The sequence below is a fragment of the Corylus avellana genome, chromosome 11, assembly GCF_965113065.1.
Source record: "Corylus avellana chromosome 11, dhCorAvel1.hap1.2, whole genome shotgun sequence".
Classification (NCBI taxonomy): Eukaryota; Viridiplantae; Streptophyta; class Magnoliopsida; order Fagales; family Betulaceae; genus Corylus; species Corylus avellana.
Window position 1 is genome coordinate 10,426,873 of NC_142500.1, and position 20,296 is coordinate 10,447,168.

Sequence of the window (20,296 nt, forward strand, 5' to 3'; positions counted from 1 at the left end):
GCTTGGAGAGGGGAGAAGAATAGGAGCTCTCAAGTTAAATCTCGGATTTATTCTTTCTTTTCTTTTCTTTTATTTTATGAAGATGTTTAATATCAACTCTATATGTAGCTAACTTATTTAGTAGGGCTAGATTGAAGCCCTAGTTATGTTATATTAATATTTCAATATTGGCGCCTTGTGATGATCATGTTGTGCTATTTAACTTGATTAATACCTGCTTGCATGAATTCCTCATATTTGTATGTCTGATCAACATGTGCATGTGGTATGGACTTGTTAGTTAGATCAATTTGGATGGCCAAGTCCTGGGTTTAACTTAAGTGACAAAAGAATCCACACCGCGATTCTTGGGTTAATCAACATAGGGAACTAGGAGTATGTGTCCATTCCCTAGGCCTTGTGTGTTTGTCGATTTCCATAGAACATATGCTTTTCTAAAGAACAACTTAGTATAGACATGCTAAATCCTTTAGGAAAGAAAAGAATTAGAGCATGGACCAAGTGGCTAATTCGTTGCTTAGGGAAATCAATAGCTTAAGGCATTAGAGTTTAACCCTTAGGTTGGCAAACATTAAATATGCATAACTTGATCAAAGCATTGGCATATTGTTATATTAATTGAGCATAATTAGTGGTGGATATCAAAGCCCTACCCTTTATTATCATCTCATCAATAATCAATCTTAGTTTACTTTTGCTTAAGGAATATATTTTTAAATATAAATTCAGCAATCCTCGTGGGAATGATCCTGTACTTGCACCATATACTACTCTGTTGACCTTGTGCACTTGCAGGTAAAACGTACAATTATTTACCTATTAATTTAGGTATATTTTTGCACAGCACCATTCAACCTATTGGCTCTTAGGCTCAAGGTCTCAAGCATTGAAAGATAATGAAAACTCACTGGAACCAACCCAGTTAACAAGTTCTCCCAGGGATAACAGCTCCAAACCCCTCATATCACCAAGAAAATCTGGAATTGTTCCCGCAAAATGGTTTCCTTCGAAATGGAGACGGCGCAGTGGGCTACTTTGCTTAATCTCTACTGGAATTGAACCTCTGAACAAGTTATTCTCCATGTTGAGTTCTTCCAACCTCGAGAGATTTGCAATCTCTGCTGGAATCACGCTGGAGAATGTTGTGACGATTACCCACCTAAATTAATAGGTGAATAATCGTTACGTTTTACTCACAAGTGCACAAGATTAGAACGATAGTATAACAGGCAAATACGAGATCATTCACACAAGGACTAGTAAATTATGCTTAGCATGTAATTTTCTATTTAATTAACAGAATTAACTCAATTGTCATAGATTGAATTAAAATAAAGAAATAAAATAAAAGATTAACTAAACTAGAAAGGATTAGGGTTTTGAAATCCACCGTTAACCATACTCAAATAAGATTAACAATATGCCAATATTCCAATTATCTCTAGATATCTAATGTTTATCAACCTAAGGGCATGGTATCTACTCCTTAAGCTATTGATTTCCCTAAACAACGAACTAGGCATGGTATCTACTCTAGTTCTTTTCTTCCCCAAAGGATTTAGCATGGTATCTACTAATTTGTTCTTTAAGGAAGCATAAATCTATGGAAATCAACAACCACACAAGGCCTAGGGCATGGTATCTACTCCCGGTTTCCCATGTTGATTAGCCCAAGAACCTATGATGGGGTTCTTTTGTCACTTTATTAAGCTCAGAACTTAGTCATCCAAATTGACTTAAATAACATATATCCAAGTACTTGAATATGATCAAACACATTCAGGTGAAGAATTCAAGTAAACAAGAAGTAACCAAATTAAACACCCAAAAGATAATTGTCGGAAAGGCGCCAATATTGCAACCCTAAAGAGACATGATTAGGGCTTCAAACTAGCCCTAATTAAATGACTAAATACATAACAAAAATAAAAGGGGAAGAGAAGAAAAACCCAAACTCCTCTTAACCTAGCCTTCAGTTCTTTTTTAGAACTTGTGTCTGCTTCTCCACACCTTTTCCTAGAGGCATAGAGGTCTATTTATAGGCTTAGGAAAACATAGAAGCCCTAGAAAACCTAATAAAATCAGAGGTTCATTTCCTAGTACAAGTAGGACTTTGAAAACCAAATTTGGGTTGAAAAACGAGTCTTGGCGCATCTGATTTTTCTCGGGTGCACGAGAGTGCTCGATCCCAGGTGTGGTGAGCTCAAGTGCAAGCCTGCACTCGAACCTTGCCCATATACGCTCAAGCGCTGATGTGCTCAAGCCTATTTCTTGTGCGTACGAGCGTTGCTGTGCTCGCTCCTTGTTCTCTAGCGCTCAAGCGCGTTGTGACAAATACCTACCTAAATTAATAGGTGAATATTTGGAACGGTTTTACTCACAAGTGCACAAGATCAAATGATAATATAGTGTGGCAAATACGAGATCATTCCCATGAGAATTGTTGATTTTGCTTAGAATTGATTTTCTAAATTAAATATCAAGATTGTCACAAAATTGATATAATGAAAAAATAAATAAAGATAAATGAAAGGGCAGGGCTTTGATATCCACCACTAATCATACTCAAATAATATAACAATGTGTCAATGTTCCAATCATATCAAGATCACTTAATGTTTGCCAACCTAAAGACATGGGTGTATACTCCTTAAGTTATAGATCTTCCTAAGCAACGAATTAGGCATGTGTGTATACTCTAATTCTTTTCTTTCTCAAAGGATTTAGCATGGGAGTTAATGAGTGCCAAATATTGTATATTTGGGCCCCTTAACTTATGTTTGTTAAGCTCTTAGCTGTGTTATTTTCTGATTTTTTTGTTAGTTTTGGTGTGTTGCAGGTCATTAAGAGAAAATTGCGGTTTGAGGGTGGAAATAAGCAAAGGAATTGAAGATCCCAAGAAGTGCGATCAAGCGCACAGAGCGACGATCAAGCGCATTTGCACTCGTGCCCATGCATGGCATGCTCAAGCACACGACCATGTCAACCCTAGCACGCATCGCTTAAGTGCTGTGCCGCAGGAGCCCTGAAGAGCCGAGTGCACTCGAGAGCACCGTGGGTGCAATCGAGCGCACTCACGCTGACCTGGCAGCGCCAAACCCTAGTTTTATTGTTATTTATACAACTTTTTCTATTGTAACCACATATTGGGAGGCACTGTTTTAAGCAAAAATACATTGTATTGTCGTTCTGGAGCTTTTGCTTCGTTTTCTATTGTAAGTTTTCTTTTTCTCATGATGCCAATTCAATTGTTTATTGTTTATGTTATCATGAGAGGCTAAAACCTTCGACTAAGGTTGTAGATGAAGCCTCGTCATTGGTAAACATACAAGTTCTTGTCGTTTTATATATTCAATGACACTAATTTATGAAAGTGTTGTTCAAAAGTCAATTCAATTGTTTGATTAAGTTCACTTAATTTGATGTTGGTATTTTACTCATACTTAATTTAATATTCGTTGTGTTTCATCCGGGGGTACATCGAATGATTGGATTGAGACTAATATCCATTGTGATCTACGAATACAATGGATGATTTGATCTCAATTAAATATTCATTGTGATTCTTTTAACGGATGGAGTCATCGAATGATTTAGTTTGCGTGTTTACAATTTTTTAACAATGTATAATTTTTTGGGGTTAACTATTGTATGCATAAAATGTAAGAAATATTGTTTGATTTGGAGAGGCGAATTCGGAAACCTTAGTAATTCTCCATTACTTGTTTTCAAATTGTTTAGTTTAGTTTATGTTTTTTTTTTGCACGACACAAATACGAAAATTGGAACTAGGTTAAGATAAAATTGGGTTAAACTAGAAAGTTAATTTTTGCAAACACGTCTCCCTGTGGATTCGACCTTGTACTTGCACACACTTTACTGCACACGACTCGTGCACTTCCGAATACAATTAAATTTGTACATCAAATTTTGGAGTCATTGCTGGGGAGGCATTTGATTTTGTAAAAATTGATTTTTTTTGTTTGAATTAATTTTATTTTTCTACTAGTTTAGGTAGATTTTTATTTTATTTGTTTTGTTTTTTGTATTGATCTAAAAAAAAAAAAAGATGTTTTGTGTTTTGTTGCAGTTGGGCGAAATTCAGTCCCTGCCAAAGCGATCGAGCGCAACTTACCTACGCTCGATCGCACTTGGGCCTATTGTAGTGAGCAAGCGTACCTACGCTTGCCACTCCACGCCTACTCTCAAAGCATATACACGCTCGATCGCACCCCTATGACGATTGAGTGCACTACCAGAGGGCACCACACTCAATCACGCTTGATCGCACCCCTGTGACGATCAAGCGCACTTATGCTCGATCGCAAATTCTTGCACTCGAGCGCACGTCCACTGGCAGGATCAGCATACCAGAAGCAGCTAAGTGCACTTTTTGCCTTGTTCTGCAATTTCTTTGGTTTATTCTTGTAAAAATTTTGTTTCTGTTTTATTATCTTTTGTTTGTTTGTTTTTCCTTTTGTGAATTTTTCATTGTTGTTTAGCTAGTTTATTTGAGCACTTGTGAGTGGTGTATGCTTGGTCGTAGATCCTTGAATCTAGAGTTGATACCCTTAGATCTCGACATTAATAGAACTCTTAGGAGAACTCAAAGAACACCTGTTGAGAGCAAGAATAGAAGTGAAATGGGAGACCAACGAGACGATATACCCCAGAATGTGGAGCAACCTAGGATTGAACATGAGGATGCTAGAGCTGGGAATCCCGAGCAAGCTAGAGCTTGGAATGTGGATGTCACTACATCACTTGGGGAGTTGTTCGCACCTGTTGCGACTAACTCCCATTCGTGTATAGTGTTGCCACCAACCAATGCTACTCATTTTGATTTGAAGCCACATATCAGTCAACTCCTACCATCATTCCATGACCTAGAAATTGAAAATCCTTATAGTCATGTAAAGAAATTCAAGGACATATGCATCACTTTCAAATTTCAAAATTTTTTCGAAGAACATGTCCACCTTAGACTATTTCCTTTCTCTCTGCACGACAAAGCTAGGGCATGGTTGGATTCCAACACGCCCGGATCCATTACATCTTGGGAAAGCTTGTTAAGCAAATTCTATAACAAGTTTTTCCTAATGTCAAAGGTCAATGAATGCAGAAAGGAAATAAGTTCCTTCACTTAGGAGGAGGACGAGAAATTTTCAGAGAGTTGGGAAAGATTTAAGGAGTTGTTGATAAGATGCACTCCACATGGATATGAAAAGTGGAGACTCGTTCAATTTTTCTACCAAGGATTAACCCAATCCAACCGTAGTATGATCGAGTCAATGAATGGGGGGGGGGGGCATTCTTAAGTTTGACGGGGGATGAAGCGTATAAGGCATTGGACAAGTCGCCCGACAGCTCACAGGAGTGGGATTTTTCGAGTTGTCGGGATAAATCTGCACGTATCCCCAAGAAAGGTGGCATCTATGAGGTTAAGGAGGACACTGATTTGAGGATAAAGATAGATGCCCTGACCAAGAAGGTTGAAGCTCTTGCAGTGGGTCAGTCCATAAATGTTGCCAACACATTCAATGTTGATGGCTGCCTGTTCAATCTATGCTAATCCTATGCACTTAGCACAGAATTGTCCATTTTCACCGGCTTTTGTCGAGTGCTCCATGAAACAAGTGAACGCTTTCAACGACTTTAGGAAGCAAGCGAGTGGACCCTATTCGGAGACATACAATCTAGGGTGGCAAAACCACCCTAATTTCTCATGGAAGCAGAGCCAACCAATGAACCAAGGATTTCCCCCACATGCTCAGAATCATGGTCTTTTGGCTCAACCAGCGCAACCTTTTGCATCTTCATCACAATCATCACTAGAAGAAACAATGAAGGCATTCATACAATCGAATAGCCAAACCATACAAGAGCTCAAAAAACTCTGTTATGGCTAACACCCAAGCGATAGATGAAGTGAAGAATGCCACCATGGTTAACACCCAAGCAATTGGGAAGATGAAGAGTTAGATTGGACAAATAGCCAAATCAATATCCCATTTTTGGACGCCATCCAACAAGTACCTTAATATGCTAAGTTCTTGAAGGACTTGATTATAGTGAAGAGGAAGACGAATGTTCCAAAGAAGGCATTCCTGACCAAGCTGGTTAGTTCAATCCTGCAATGTAAGTTGCCCCTCAAGTACAAGGACCCTGGGTGTCCCACTATTTGTTGCATGATAGGAGTCAGCCAAATTGAGAGGGCATTATTGGATCTTGGAGCAAGTGTAAATTTGTTGCCCTACTCAGTTTATATGCAGTTGGGGCTAGGAGAGTTGAGGCCCACATCCATGACACTGCAATTAGCTGATAGGTTAGTGAAGGTTCCATGGGGAATAGTAGAGGATGTCTTGATTAAGGTGGATAAGTTTTATTTCCCTGTGGATTTTATTGTGCTTGACACTGCCAGTTTCGAATGTAGGGAGTCAAATACCGGAGATCTTAGGGTGACCATTTATAGCTACGGCTAACGCCCTGATCAATTGTAGGACGGGGATGATGAAGATTTCCTTAGGGAATATGACAGTGGAGCTGAATATTTTCCATATTAGAAAGCAACCATTGGAATAGGAGGAAGTGCAACAGGTATGCTTGATAGAGGAGATCATTGAGGAGGTTGTTGAAGAAGCAAGCATAGAGGACCTGATGTGGCATTTTTGTGATCAAAAATATCAATTATAAAATTACCACTCGTAATAGAACAAATCATGTAGGATAGGGCTATATTGAGGGTGTCGAACCTCAAGGACTGCAGTGGTTTAATTATCAAAATTTGAAAGATTAAAATTAACTTAATTAAAAAGAGAATTGATTTGATTATCCTTAAAACTAAAGTGCATGAAAATAAAAGAGATTTAAAATAAGAGAGAGAGTGTAGGGTATTGACTTCATCTCTATCCGCACAACAATGGCTAATCATAATTAATCCTAGAAATTCATTCTATGCATGTTATAAATAAACAATAAACTATCTTATTAAAGAATAAGCATAATCTATCCTTGGTTGGCACGGATCGTCCACCTAACCACTAAGATGTGGTACAACTCGTCTTTCCTAGGTATAAATTATCAAATTCTTTAACAGGATACATATAATCAATGAATAAGTGTAACCCATCTTCTGTTGGCACAGACTGTCTACCTAAATTACATTAAACTAGGGTGTAGTATAATCCGTCTTCCCTAGGTATGGCCTATCAAATCCTATTGATCATATGTCAATTAAGCCCATTGTATAACCATCATCCTCATAATCATAGAATACAAGAATAGTTTGAGATTGACAAAAGTAAAATGCTTTCTGAGACAAGAGAAGAATTCACAAATATTGATTTTGAAATTTAAGAACAATTGCATTTAATAATTAAGAACAAAATCAAAAGGTAGCAATTCTCATAGTTATACAATCAACATGCATAAATTGAAAATCTAGAAATTAAATACAATCAAACCATTGTTACTTGGAAAGGGCTACATCAACACCCTATTACAGAATTAGCCACTCATCGGGGTGCTAGGATGGCCTCCTGCCATAGATTATCTACTCTTCAACTTGTCAAGCCTCCAAGAAGATTTTTGTATCCAAAACTAAGCACACATTCTCTTGAAGGTTAGGGGTCTATTTATAGGGAGCAAGCAAGTCCTAGAAGCACTAGGAAACCTAGAAAAATCGTAATTCACTCTCCTTGTCAAATTAGGAAGCAATCCTAGTACAAATCAGAGTAGGATTCGTCTAGATTTGTGTTCTTTTATTGCGAGCCAATTTTGGCATAGTAAACATCCGAATTAGGAAAATAATGTTTGATAATTATTTGCAGTATTTTGAGTTAGCTTTCTACTGCCGCTGGAATCACCTCAATTTTGATATTTGAGTAGAAAGTTATGGCCAAATTACTAAGACATATACAGAATCCAAATTTGAATCCAATCCGATTTTGACTCCAATTAGAGAAATTCAGATTTAATCCCTTCCTTTACTTGATCAAACTTAACCACATCATATAGGTCCTCTATTATGATTGGCTAAGCTTAATTATATCTTCTAGGTCTTCTCAAAGTGTGCTTTAAGCCCAAAATCAATTGAATTAATTTCACCTTTATTTAAAAGCTGAAAACAATAAAACAACACAAAATCAAATAAATAACAATGCTAAGGAATTAACATATGCAAATTAAGGGGCTTGAATGTGCAAGATTCGGCACTTATCAGGACCCCTTGGAGGCATGCTTTGCTCAGTTCAGAGAGGATTTGGACTTAGACAAATTGCTTGAGCAAGCAGATGTGATTTTGGAGATTGCTCCTCTAGTGAGCAGTGAGAATGAGGAGATAGCAGTACCTAATCCCCCCAAGAAGGAACTTAAACCTCTACCAGACACTCTCAAGTATAAGTTCCTAGGTCCAGCAAATTCTTTGCCTGTGATTATAGCTTCAGATTTGGTTGATGCTCAAGAGGAGAAATTGTTAGAGGTTTTAAGAGAGCACAAATAAGCTATCGGCTAGACTATTGAGGATATCAAGGGGATCAGTCCCTCAGTGGTGATGCATAAGATACATTTGGAGGAGAATGCCAAGCCATCGAGGGAGCCACAGAAGAGGCTCAACCCAGCTATGCAAGAGGTTGTGAGGACTGAAGTGATAAAGTTGCTCAATGCAAGGATCATTTATCCAATCTCTGATAGCAAGTGGGTAAGCCCGATTCATGTTGTGCCTAAGCGGGCTGGATTGACGGTAGTGAAGAACAAGGATGATGAGTTGGTCCCAACTCGTATTCAATCAGGATGGAGAGTATGCATAGACTACCGAAAGTTGAATGCTGCCACCAGAAAGGATCATTTCTTGCTTCCATTTATTGATCAAATGGTGGAGAGCTTCGCTAGGCATGAATACTATTGTTTCTTGGATGGTTATTCTGGATATAACCAGGTCCCTGTGAACCCTGAAGATCAAGAGAACACGACGTTTACCTATCCTTTTGGGACTTTCACTTACCGTCGCATGCCCTTTGGGTTATGCAACGCACCCGCTACTTTTCAGCGGTACATGATTAGTATTTTTTTCTGACATGGTAGAGCATTTCTTGGAGATTTTTATGGACGACTTCTCTATCTTTGGTTCATCCTTTGATGAGTGTTTGCACCGCCTGACTTTGGTATTAGTAAGGTGCAAGGAAAAGAACCCGGTGCTCAATTGGGAGAAGTGCCATTTTATGGTCAAGCAAGGTATTGTATTGGGGCACGTCATATCTCAAAATTAGATTGAGGTTGACAAAGCAAAGGTGGATCTGATTTCCAACCTTCCACCCCCACATACAGTGAAGGAGGTTCGCTCTTCTCTGGTTATGCAGGATTCTACAAGTGTTTTATCTAGGACTTTAGCAAGATTGCCAGGCCCTTGTGCAAGTTGTTGGTGAAGTGTGCCCCATTTGTATTCAATGAGGATTGCAAGAGAGCATTTGGGGACCTCAAGAGCATTCTAACGTCCACACCCATTATTCAGCCACCTAACTGGGGTTTACCTTTTGAGATCATATGTGATGCATCGGATTATGCCGTTGGAGTTGTTTTGGGGCAGCGTGTTGATAGACTCCCCCATGTCATTACTATGCGAGCAGGACTCTAAACGATGCACAACTCAATTACTCCACCACGGAGAAGAAGTTGTTGGCAGTCGTTTTTGTGCTAGACAAGTTTAGATCCTATTTGTTAGGATCTAAAGTCATCATCTTTTCAGATCACGTACCATTGAAGTATCTTTCTTCCAAAAAAGATGCTAAATCCCGTTTGATCCGAATGGATTTTGCTACTTCAGGAGTTCGACATAGAAATTCAGGACAAGAAGGGTTCCGAAAATGTGGAGGCGAATCATTTGTCTAGATTGACTGTGGATTACACTGAGGACGCCAGCCCCATTTTGGAGACTTTCCCTGATGAGTAATTGATACACATTGCTCATGATCCCGCACCATGGTTTACTGACATAGTGAACTATCTCATCACCGGCCAACTACTTCAGTAGTGGGGGCAACAAGATAGGTCCAGATTTTTGTCCATGGTGAAGCACTTTTTCTGGGATGATCCTTACCTGTTCAAGTATTGTTCCGATCAAATCATTAGGAGGTGTATACCTGAGCATGACCAATCCAATGTCATCTCCTTTTGTCATGATCATGCTTGTAGAGGCCATTTCAGTGCTAAGAAGACTGCTGCCAAGATTTTGCAGTGTAGATTCTATTGGCCTACCCCTTTCAGAGACGCCCATGCTTATTGTACATCTTGTGAGTGTTGTCAAAAACTAAGGAGTATCTCTAGAAGGAATATGATGCCCCTCAGCCCCATTTTGATTGTTGAGATTTTTGACGTATAGAGCATCGATTTCATGGGACCTTTCCCAAACTCCTTTGGCTATCTGTACATCTTGGTTGCTGTGGACTATATGTCCAAATGGGTGGAGGCGGTTTCATTCAAGACCAATGACCACAGAGTTGTGGTCTAGTTTTTTAGAGACACTATCTTTGCTCGTTTTGGTACACCTCGAGCAATTATAAGTGATGGAGGTAAGCAAAGAAAAGATTGGTCTCTGCGATTGAGTGGTGCACTTTGGGCATATAAGACAACTTTCATGACCTCGATTGGGATGTCACCCTATCAGCTTGTGTATGGGAAGGCATGTCACCTTCCCGTGGAGTTGAAGCATAGAGCATATTGAGCCATCAAGCAGCTGAACTTCAATCTTTTGGAGGCTGGCTCACAAAGAAGGCTCCAACTCAATGAATTAGAGGAGCTGAGGAATGATGTTTATGATTCTGCGCAGTTGTACAAGGCATAGATGAAAAAGGCTCATGACCAGAGCATTTTGAGATGATCTTTTCAGCCTGGTGAGAAAGTCCTTTATAATTCATGGCTGCATCTTTTCCCAGGCAAGTTAAAATCTCGATGGACAGGCCCATTTATCATTCGATCAGTTTTTCCTCATGCGGACATCGAGATTGAAGATCCAAAGAATGGTAACACCTTCAAGGTGAATGGACAGAGATTAAAACCATTCTTGGAGTTGAGGAGTAAGGATATCGAGACGACATTGTTGGAGGATCCGAGTTATTCTGAGTGATTGTCGTCTTTTGTGGGGAGTCTGGCTGAAGACTTAAAACTTAGCGCTTGTGGGAGGCAACCCTCATTCTTTCCTTTACCATTTTATCTTGTTTATTTGTTGCTGTTGTGTTTTTCAGGGCAAGTGTTTGCCATTCAAGTTTGGGGGAGCATTCTCCTACGTTACACCAGACTTGCACTGCTCATCTGGTATTGTATCTCTATACCCATTGGGGACAATGTGTCATTTTAGTTTAGGGGTGGGGTAGACATTTCTTTGTCTTTTTCCTTGATTATCCTTGTTGTTTTCTTTAAAAACAAAAAACAAAAATTTGCTATGTTATTGATTAAGCAAGGGTAACACCTATTCTGTGGTTTGTATGTCATTGGTCTGTTTAGCATTTTGAACACAACATGTCATTAGGAGTCTAAGTCTTTTGCCTCATTATTGGATTAGAGAGATTTCACATGTTTGAGTTTATCACCACGAGCACATTAGCATAGAATCTGTGAGGTATAAGATTTGACTTGATTATGGTGTATCTTGAGATTTGTAGGATGAAGTGTGATGAAACCTTGGCTTGAAAAAAAAAAAAAAAAAAAAAAATCAGTTTGAGCTTCTCATTGAGTAACCAAACATCATGCTTCACTAAGCATTGAGTGTTCACGTAAAAAGATAAGAAATCTAACTTGGTTGGTTGTATGGCTAGTTTGGCTTCGTAACCTAGTTGACTTGAGTAATTAAGCCCTTAGGGATATTTCTACATCTAGTGCCCTAAAACCATTTGGTTTGGGAGTCTCTAGCCCAACACTAGTTACATAGGTCAAAAAGAAAGCCTAAGGAAGCTAAGCATTGCACAGCCTACACATAAAAAATAAATAAATAAATAAATTGCATGTTTTAAAGCCTTGGTTGTTTCATATGAGCGAATTCCTATCACTTTTAAGGTACACCCAAGTTTGAGAATAAATTGAAGCCTCATGATTATATGTTAGTCTCACATTGCACTTATTGGAACATGTGTTGTTTCAAGTTTCTATCTTTGAGTTGAATGATTTGTGGTTGTCTTGATGATGTGATTGTGGTGTTCACTGTGATAAACCTACTCAGGATGTAAAAAACCATGTGTTTGTGTGGAAGTCCTTGTTTGTCAAATAACATAGTGCATACATGTTTGTGGGCATCATTACTGTTAAACCCTCATGAGACTTCACTCGACCTCTAGCGATGCCTAGGGGTTTAAAAGGCTTGTTGCATATGCTAAATGCAATCGTTTCTCCCACGACAGGGGACTTATGTTTCTTGTTTTCATTTTGTTTTGTTAAGGGACTAGCAAAATGTAAGTTTGGGGTATTTGATGAGTGCCAAATATTGTATATTTGGGCCCCTTAACTTATGTTTGTTAAGCTCTTAGCTGTGTTATTTTCTGATTTTTTTTGTTAGTTTTGGTGTGTTGCAGGTCATTAAGAGAAAACTACGGTTTGAGGGTGGAAATAAGCAAAGGAATTGAAGATCTCTGGAAGTGCAATCGAGCACACAGAGCGACGATCGAGCGCATTTGTGCTCGAGCCCATGCATGGAATGCTCGAGCGCACGACCATGTCAACCCTAGCACACATCACTTAACTACTGCGCTGCAGCAGCCCTGAAGAGCCGAGTGCGCTCGAGCGCACCGTGGGTGCGATCGAGCGCACTCACGTTGACCTAGCAGCTTCGAACCCTAGTTTTTTTTATTATTTACAACTTTTTCTCTTGTAACCACACATTGGGAGGCACCGTTTTAAGCAAAAATATGACGTATTGTCGTTTTGGAGCTTTTGCTTCGTTTTCCATTGTAAGTTTTATTTTTCTCATGATGTCAATTCAATTGTTTATTGATTTTGTTATCATGAGAGGCTAAAACCTTCGACTAAGGTTGAAGATGAAGCCTCGTCATTGATAACCATACATGTTCTTGTCGTTTTATATATACAATGAGACTATTTTATGAAAGTGTTGTTCAAAAGTCAATTCAATTGTTTGATTAAGTTCACTTGATTGGATGTTGGTATTTTACTCATGCTTAGTTTAATATTCGTTGTGTTTTGTCCGGGGGTACATCGAATGATTGGATTGAGACTAATATCCATTGTGATCTATAGATACAACGGATGATTTGATCTCAATTAAATATTCGTTGTGATTCTTTTAACAGATGAATTCATCGAATGATTTAATTTGCGTGTTTACAATTTTTGAACAATGTATAATTTTTTTGGGTTAACTATTGCATGCATAAAATGCAAGAAATGTTGTTTGATTTGGCGAGGTGGATTCGGAAACCTTAGTAATTTTCCATTACTTGTTTTCAAATTTTTAGTTTAGTTTATGTTTTTTTTTTTTTTTTGCACGACATAAATACGAAAATTGGAACTAGGTTAAGATAAAATTGGGTTAAACTAGAAAATTGATTTTTGCAAACACGTCTCCCTGTGGATTCTACCTCGCACTTGCACACACTTTACTACACACAACTCATGCGCTTGCGAGTACAATTAAATTTGTACATCAAGTGTATACTAAGTTGTTCATTAAGTAAGCACAATTCAATGAAAATCAACAAACACATAAGGCCTTGGGCATGGGTGTATACTCTCGGTTCCCTATGTTGATTACCCCAAGAACCCGAAAAAATATCTTTTGTTATTCTATTAAGCCCAGTACTTGGTCATCCAAATTGAAATTGACTTAAATAAATAATCCATACCACATGCATATGTTGGCCAAAGACATTCATATGAGGAATTCAATAAAGCAGGGAATAATCAAGTTAAGCACCACAATATGATTATCACAAAGGCGCTAATATTGAAATATTAAAGAGACATAGTTAGGGCTTAAATCTAGCCCTACTAAAGTATTTAGTTACACATAAGTTTGATGCTAATCATCTTCATAAGAAAATAAAAAGGAAAAGAATAAACCCAAAAAACGCTTCCTTGAAGAGCCGTCAATCCTTCTCCTAGAGCTTCCTCTGAAATTGTCTCTAAAGTTCTATATTAAATTGTGAGGCTTAGAAGTCTATTTATAGGCTTAGGAAAACCCTAAATTTCCTAGGAATCCCAGAAAAATCGAACTTCAATCTCCTAGTCAAATTAGGAAGCAATCCAAGTACAAATCGAAATAGGATTCGTTCATATTTGCATTATTATATTGCAGGATGGTTTTGGCATAGCAAACGTCTGAATTAGGAAAATTATATTTCACAATGATTTGTAGTAATTTGAGTACTTTCTAATTCCGCTAGAATCACCTTAATCTGATACATGAGCAGAAAGTTATGATCAAAATACTGAGACATGTGCAGAATCCAAATTTGAATCCAATCCGATTTTAACTCCAATTAGAGAAATTCCGATTTAATCATTTCCTTAATTTGATTAAACTTAACCATATCATATAGGTCCTCTATTAAGATTGGTTAAGCTTAAACATATCTTCTAGGTCTTCTCAAAGTGTGCTTTAATCCAGAAACTTTTCAGAAACGCTTCCTTTTCTTCAATATCCTCAAAACTTATAGAAAACACAAAAACAAAACAAAACATCACAAACTAACAAAACTAAGAGCTTAAAATATGTGAATTAAGGCGTTAAAATATGTATATTTTAGCACATATCAGAGCGCTACTGCGCTCGAGCCTAGGCGTAGCGCTTGAGCCTAGTCTGCATGTGCTCGATCTCCACCTCCAGATTTTCCCAAAAATGCCCTTTAATTCCAAAATTTCCAGAAATGCTTTATGTTCTTCAAAAACCTATAAAAAAACATAAAACACAAAAAGGAAACAAAACATCACAAAATAACAAAACTAAAGGGTTAACATATGTAAATTAAGGGGATAAAATATGTATATTTTAGCACTTATCAGAGAACAAGTTATCGGAAAGATCCACCATTGTTAACATGGGTATACGTGTTAACAACGAGGGAAACACACCGTGTATCTGGTTTTGTTTAAGATCTAGAACCTGAAGCACACTAAAACACGCTGCTATCTCTTGGTTAACTATATTCGTGAACCCATTAAACCCTAGCTGGACAATCTGAAGCGACAGCGCATAGACCAAGATGTTGTAGAGCATCGAGGAGGGGACCGAATCAGAGAGGTTGTTCTGTGAGAGCAAGAGCATCTGAAGATTAGGTAGAGCCCCGAGCACCACCGGAACCACGCCGCCGAGGGAATTGTTCCTTCCAAGAGGTTGTGATCAAACCAGAGGTACTGAAGCTCTTGGAGGGTATAACGGGTAATTCAGGGGTAAAAAACACAAGCAGGTCATGTGTTTACGTTTTTGTTTGAGGTTAACGATTCAAATTGATAGATGGGTCCAAATTGAGAGCAATTGAAAGTTTAGGGGTTCAAAGTGAGAGATTTTCTACCGCAGCCAACTGATTGGTTGATCCCCCACTGAGGTTTACTTCATACATGCCCTTGCTTTTGATTCCTCTTCTTCCACTTGAACAGAATTGCTGTGAATGCTCACTTAATGTCTCAAAAAGTTCCACAACATTTGTACCTGCTCATCTTGAGGGATGTTGTGGTGTGGGCACTTTAGAAGTAAGGAATTGAAGTGGTCCTAGGCCTCAAAGAACAAATCTCTGTCTCGTTGTTGGAACAATTGAAGTTCCCTTTTAAGTTGCTTTGTCTTCTGGGCTGGGAAAAATCTCTTCAGAAACTTGGTGGTCAATTCTTCCCAAGTATGAATGGACTCTGCAGGCAAGGAATTGTCCACAGTTTAGCATTATTTTTCAAGGAAAAAGGAAAGAGGACTAACCTGAGTCTTTTTGGAGTTAGGCCTTAAACATGCTGCAACTTGCATAAGTCAAAGAATTCCTTAAGATGCAAGTTGGGATCCTCAGTAGCTGTGCCTCTGAAATAATTCAATGCATTTAGGATTTGGGGAGAGATATAATAGCTGCCATCCACCTCTAGTTGATATGCTATGCAAGAGGGTTGATGGAGGGTTGTTGGCACATATGCCTACTTCATTGGTCTCCTCACCCGAGGTGGATTTGCTTCTAATGGTCTTGGCCCTATTGGATTTTCTTGCAAATTTTCCATTTCAACTTCTTCTTATTCTTTGTCTCTAGGTCGTTGTCGAATTGTCCGCTCAATTTCAAGATCAAGTGGAAGAACGGTTGAGGCTTGAGATCGACGACCTTGCATGAAATGGATTACTTCTTCAGCTAGGTAGCTTCAGTACTGCCTGGTCTAGATGCTCCCTGGAACTGCGCTCGATCGCAAGTTGGTGCGTTCAATCGTAGTGTGCTCAATCGCACTTGGCTGACGATTGATCGCACTCACAGAATGCCAATCCGCAACCTGAAATAGAAAATAGAAAAGTTAGGGAAAACAAGAAATTCTTTTTTTGATTTTTGCTAACACTAAATTAGAAATTGAAAATTAAAATAACAAAACTAAAGGAAAATAATTTTTAAACAAAATTCACCGCAATCCCCGACAACGGCGCCAAAACTTGTTGTGCAAAAATCTACCTAAATTAATAGGTGAATAATTGTACGTTTTACCTGCAAGTGCACAAGGTCAACATAGTAGTATATGGTGTAAGTACAGGATCATTCCCACGAGGATTGCTAAATTTATGTTTAAAAATAGATTCCTTAAGCAAAAGCAAAACAAAAATTGATTGTTGAAGTTATGATAATAAAGGGTAGGGCTTTGATATCCACCACTAATTATATTTAGCTAATATAACAATATGTCAATGCTTTGATCAAGTTATGCATATCTAATGTTTGTCAACCTTAGGGCATGGCGTATACTCCTAAGGCTATAGATTTCCCTAAGCAACAAGTTAGGCATGGCGTATACTCTAACTCTTTTCATTCCTAAGGGATTTAGCATAATTTATACCAAGTTGTTCCTTAGGAAGGCATATGTTCTATGGAAATCGACAAACACATGAGGCCTAGGGCATGGCATATACTCTCGGTTCCCCATGTTGATTAACCCAAGTACCCGATGTGGATTTCTTTTGTTACTTATGTTAAACCCATGACTCGGCCATCCAAATTGATTTAACTAACTAATCCATACCACATGCATATGTTGATTAGGCACACACATATGAGGAATTCATGCAAGCAAGTATTAATCAAGTTAAATAGCACAACAAGATCATCACAAAGGCGCCAATATTGAAATATTAACAAAACATAACTAGGGCTTCAATCAAGTCCTACTAATTAAATTAGCTACACATAAAGTTGATGTTAAACATCTTCATAAAATAAAATAAAATAAAATAAAAGAATAAACCCGGGACTTGAACTTGAAGAGCTCCTATTCTTCTCCTTCCAAAGTCTCTCTATTCTAGAGGCTTAAGGGTCTATTTATAGGCTTTAGAAGTCCTAGACAAAGTAGTAAACCTAGGGATTTCATAGGGTTTTAAGACCTATTACAAATTGGAGTTGGAAAACCCTAATATGGAAATAATGTGAATTCAGCCGCCACTTGATAAGTCTCCTACGCACGGGTGCGTTCGATTGCAACCCGTGGGCGCTCGATCGTAGGTCTGCGATCGTTCCTTCTTTTGGCATGCGCTCGATCGCTCCTGGCCTGTTCGATATTGTGTCCTCTCGGGTATTGCGCTCGATCGCAGGTACCCTACGATTGATCGTAGTACCAGGGAGCTTCAATTGTCTTCATTTCCTCTTTTGAGCTCAAATCACCTAGTTTTACTTCTTTTTCTTCCAAAAGCCTGTAAAAGTATGAAAAACACAAAAATGAATTAAAATGGCCTAATTAATTAAAACCAAAGGATTAAAACATGCAAGTTAAGGGATAAAAATATGAATATTTTAGCACTTATCATTATTTGAGTATGGTTAGCAGTGGATTTCAAAACCCTAATCCTTTTTAATATTTCTTTTATTTTATTTCTTTATTTTAATTCAATCTGTGACAATTGTTTTAAACTCATTAATTAAATAGGAAATTACATTCTAAGAATAATTTACCAATCCTCGTGGGAATGATTTCGTATTTGCCTACCATACTATTGTCTGATCTTTTGCACTTGCGAGTAAAACGTACCAAGTATTCGCGTATTAATTTAGGAGGGTATTCGGCACAACAAGTTTTTAGTGTCATTGCCGGAGATTGCGTTAAAGTATGTCTAGAAATTTTTTCCTTTAGTTTGATTTTATTTTTATTTTAACTTTGTTTATTTTACTTGCTTTGTTTCTTTTTTTTTTTTTTTTAATTCTGTAATTTTTTTTAATTTTTTATTTTATTTTGTGTTTATAATTTTTCTTTGTTTCTATCCGCAAGCCTATTCTATTTTACGGTAGTGCGATCGAGCACACCACTGCCAGACAGCAGTACTGATGCTGCTGTAGCCATTGTTCTATTTTCATCCGCAGTAGTGCGATCGAGCGCTTGTCCTTAGCAATCGAGCGCACCACTGCCAAACTATTTCTATTTTGTGGCAATGAGACCAAGCACCCAATCAGAGGAAGCGAACGTACCACTGCGATCGACTGTAAGTCCTCAGCGATCAAGCGCACTTCTAGCTAGCAGTGCTAAAGCTACTGTAAATTCCAAATCTGATTGGTTTCTTTTTCTCACAAGATCGTTGATCTCAAAATTTAGCCACCATTCCATGCAATGCCTGCCCTATGCACTTGAGCCCTCCATTAGGCCAGGATACATGATCTCCTTCCTGGTGTTATTATCTCCATTGTGTAAGAAATTTCATTTAAAGTATGTCCCTTATGTCACGTATATTATTGTAATTATAAAATATATATAATTATGGTGTTCAGCGATTTATTCCAATTAAAGCTTATTCTATGAAATCAAATATTCTGAATTAAATTGTCGATTTAATTCTTGTGGAACAAGTATTTGATTTCATTTTGTGGAATCAATTAGCTGTATTGATTATTTATTTGATTTTTATTCCTTAATGGGAGGAATAATTAAAGTAATAGCTCTAATTGAGGGTCCCTGGCCTCTATAAATAAGGCTTGTGTATTCCATCAATTGGCATTCACTGGTAGGCATAGGTCAGAAGAACCTCTCAATAATTTTTAGTTTTTCAAATTTTATTGCTGTGAAGCTGTTCTTTAATTGACTTGAGCAAAGCATGGCTAGAGGTATTCATATAATTATTCATTCCACTGCTAATTTTATTGTGAATTAGCATTTAATTATATATTGAATTCTTATATGTGGTATCAGAGCCTTCTCTAGGCTATATTTGCTCAGTCTAGCATTATTATATGTCTAATTGGGTGCCGCTGGAGCACTAGTAAGTAAAGTAACCGTGAGCTACGCTGAAGCATTGAGAAAGATAATTTGGAGTTTCTTTGCAACTCTGAAGTAATGCTTGTTGACGGGACCCAGAAGGCATGCTGCCGGACCAAAGGAGTTTTGTGAACCAGGAAGACTTCCTCCGGTTGATATCAAACATTGTTCAAAAAATTCCCCAGGCTTCTCATTTTTATAATGGTTTATACCCATGGCTATACTTTCCCAATCGAGTTTGGTACCCCGAGCCAACGACGTGCACCTTGGTAGCCGAATTAGTGGCCATGGCGTCACGGTTTCCCCTGCCATCAACGGCCTTCTGCCGCATGCAGTGAGGAGCTGCCCATCACGGGCCGCCCATGAAGAACAATACTGGGCAGACGTTTTGGGCCCGGCATTCGTAAGGATGCCGCTCCAGGCTGAGAACACTGATATCCACCGTTTGCTCGCGTAAGGATGTGCCGGGATGGCGGCTCTTCACTGAGTTCGCCTATAAAGGTTGACAACAGTAGCCCTACACAGGCTGCCTGTCGTCTGGCCGGTTCACCGGCCCTTGGTGGCCGACGCATGAGGAATGGCGGCGACAAGCATGAGGAAGAAGAAGACAGGGGCGACAGCTAGAGGTTCTAATTTTGGGTTTTTTCCGAGTCAAAACTTAATGATATCCGGGTAGGGTTTCTAACCCATTAGGAACCGGGTCAAGTGTTTTTTGGGCCACTGGGTATAGGTTTATTTAACCCAAGCCCAATTCAGATAAAAAAAAAAAAAAAAAAAAAAAAAACACAAAACAAAACAAAAACCAATTGTGTTTATTAAGTGGGCTAACCGGATTGGGCCAACCCAATACAAAAACCAAAAATAAAAATAAAAAATAAAAACAATTGACCCA

At 38.4% G+C, this 20,296-nt stretch overlaps 1 protein-coding gene across 1 annotated transcript; it reads right to left on the reverse strand.

The window, feature by feature from the left end:
- Positions 1–879: 879 nt before the first annotated feature.
- Positions 880–19,620, reverse strand: LOC148583077 (receptor-like protein 35). Its single transcript, XM_088511539.1, has 3 exons — positions 19,433–19,620; positions 14,997–15,323; positions 880–1,132 (listed from the first exon to the last, which is right to left on the reverse strand). Exons 1-3 carry the CDS (start codon positions 19,618–19,620, stop codon positions 880–882), a joined length of 768 nt encoding a protein of 255 aa, XP_088367665.1.
- Positions 19,621–20,296: the final 676 nt, after the last annotated feature.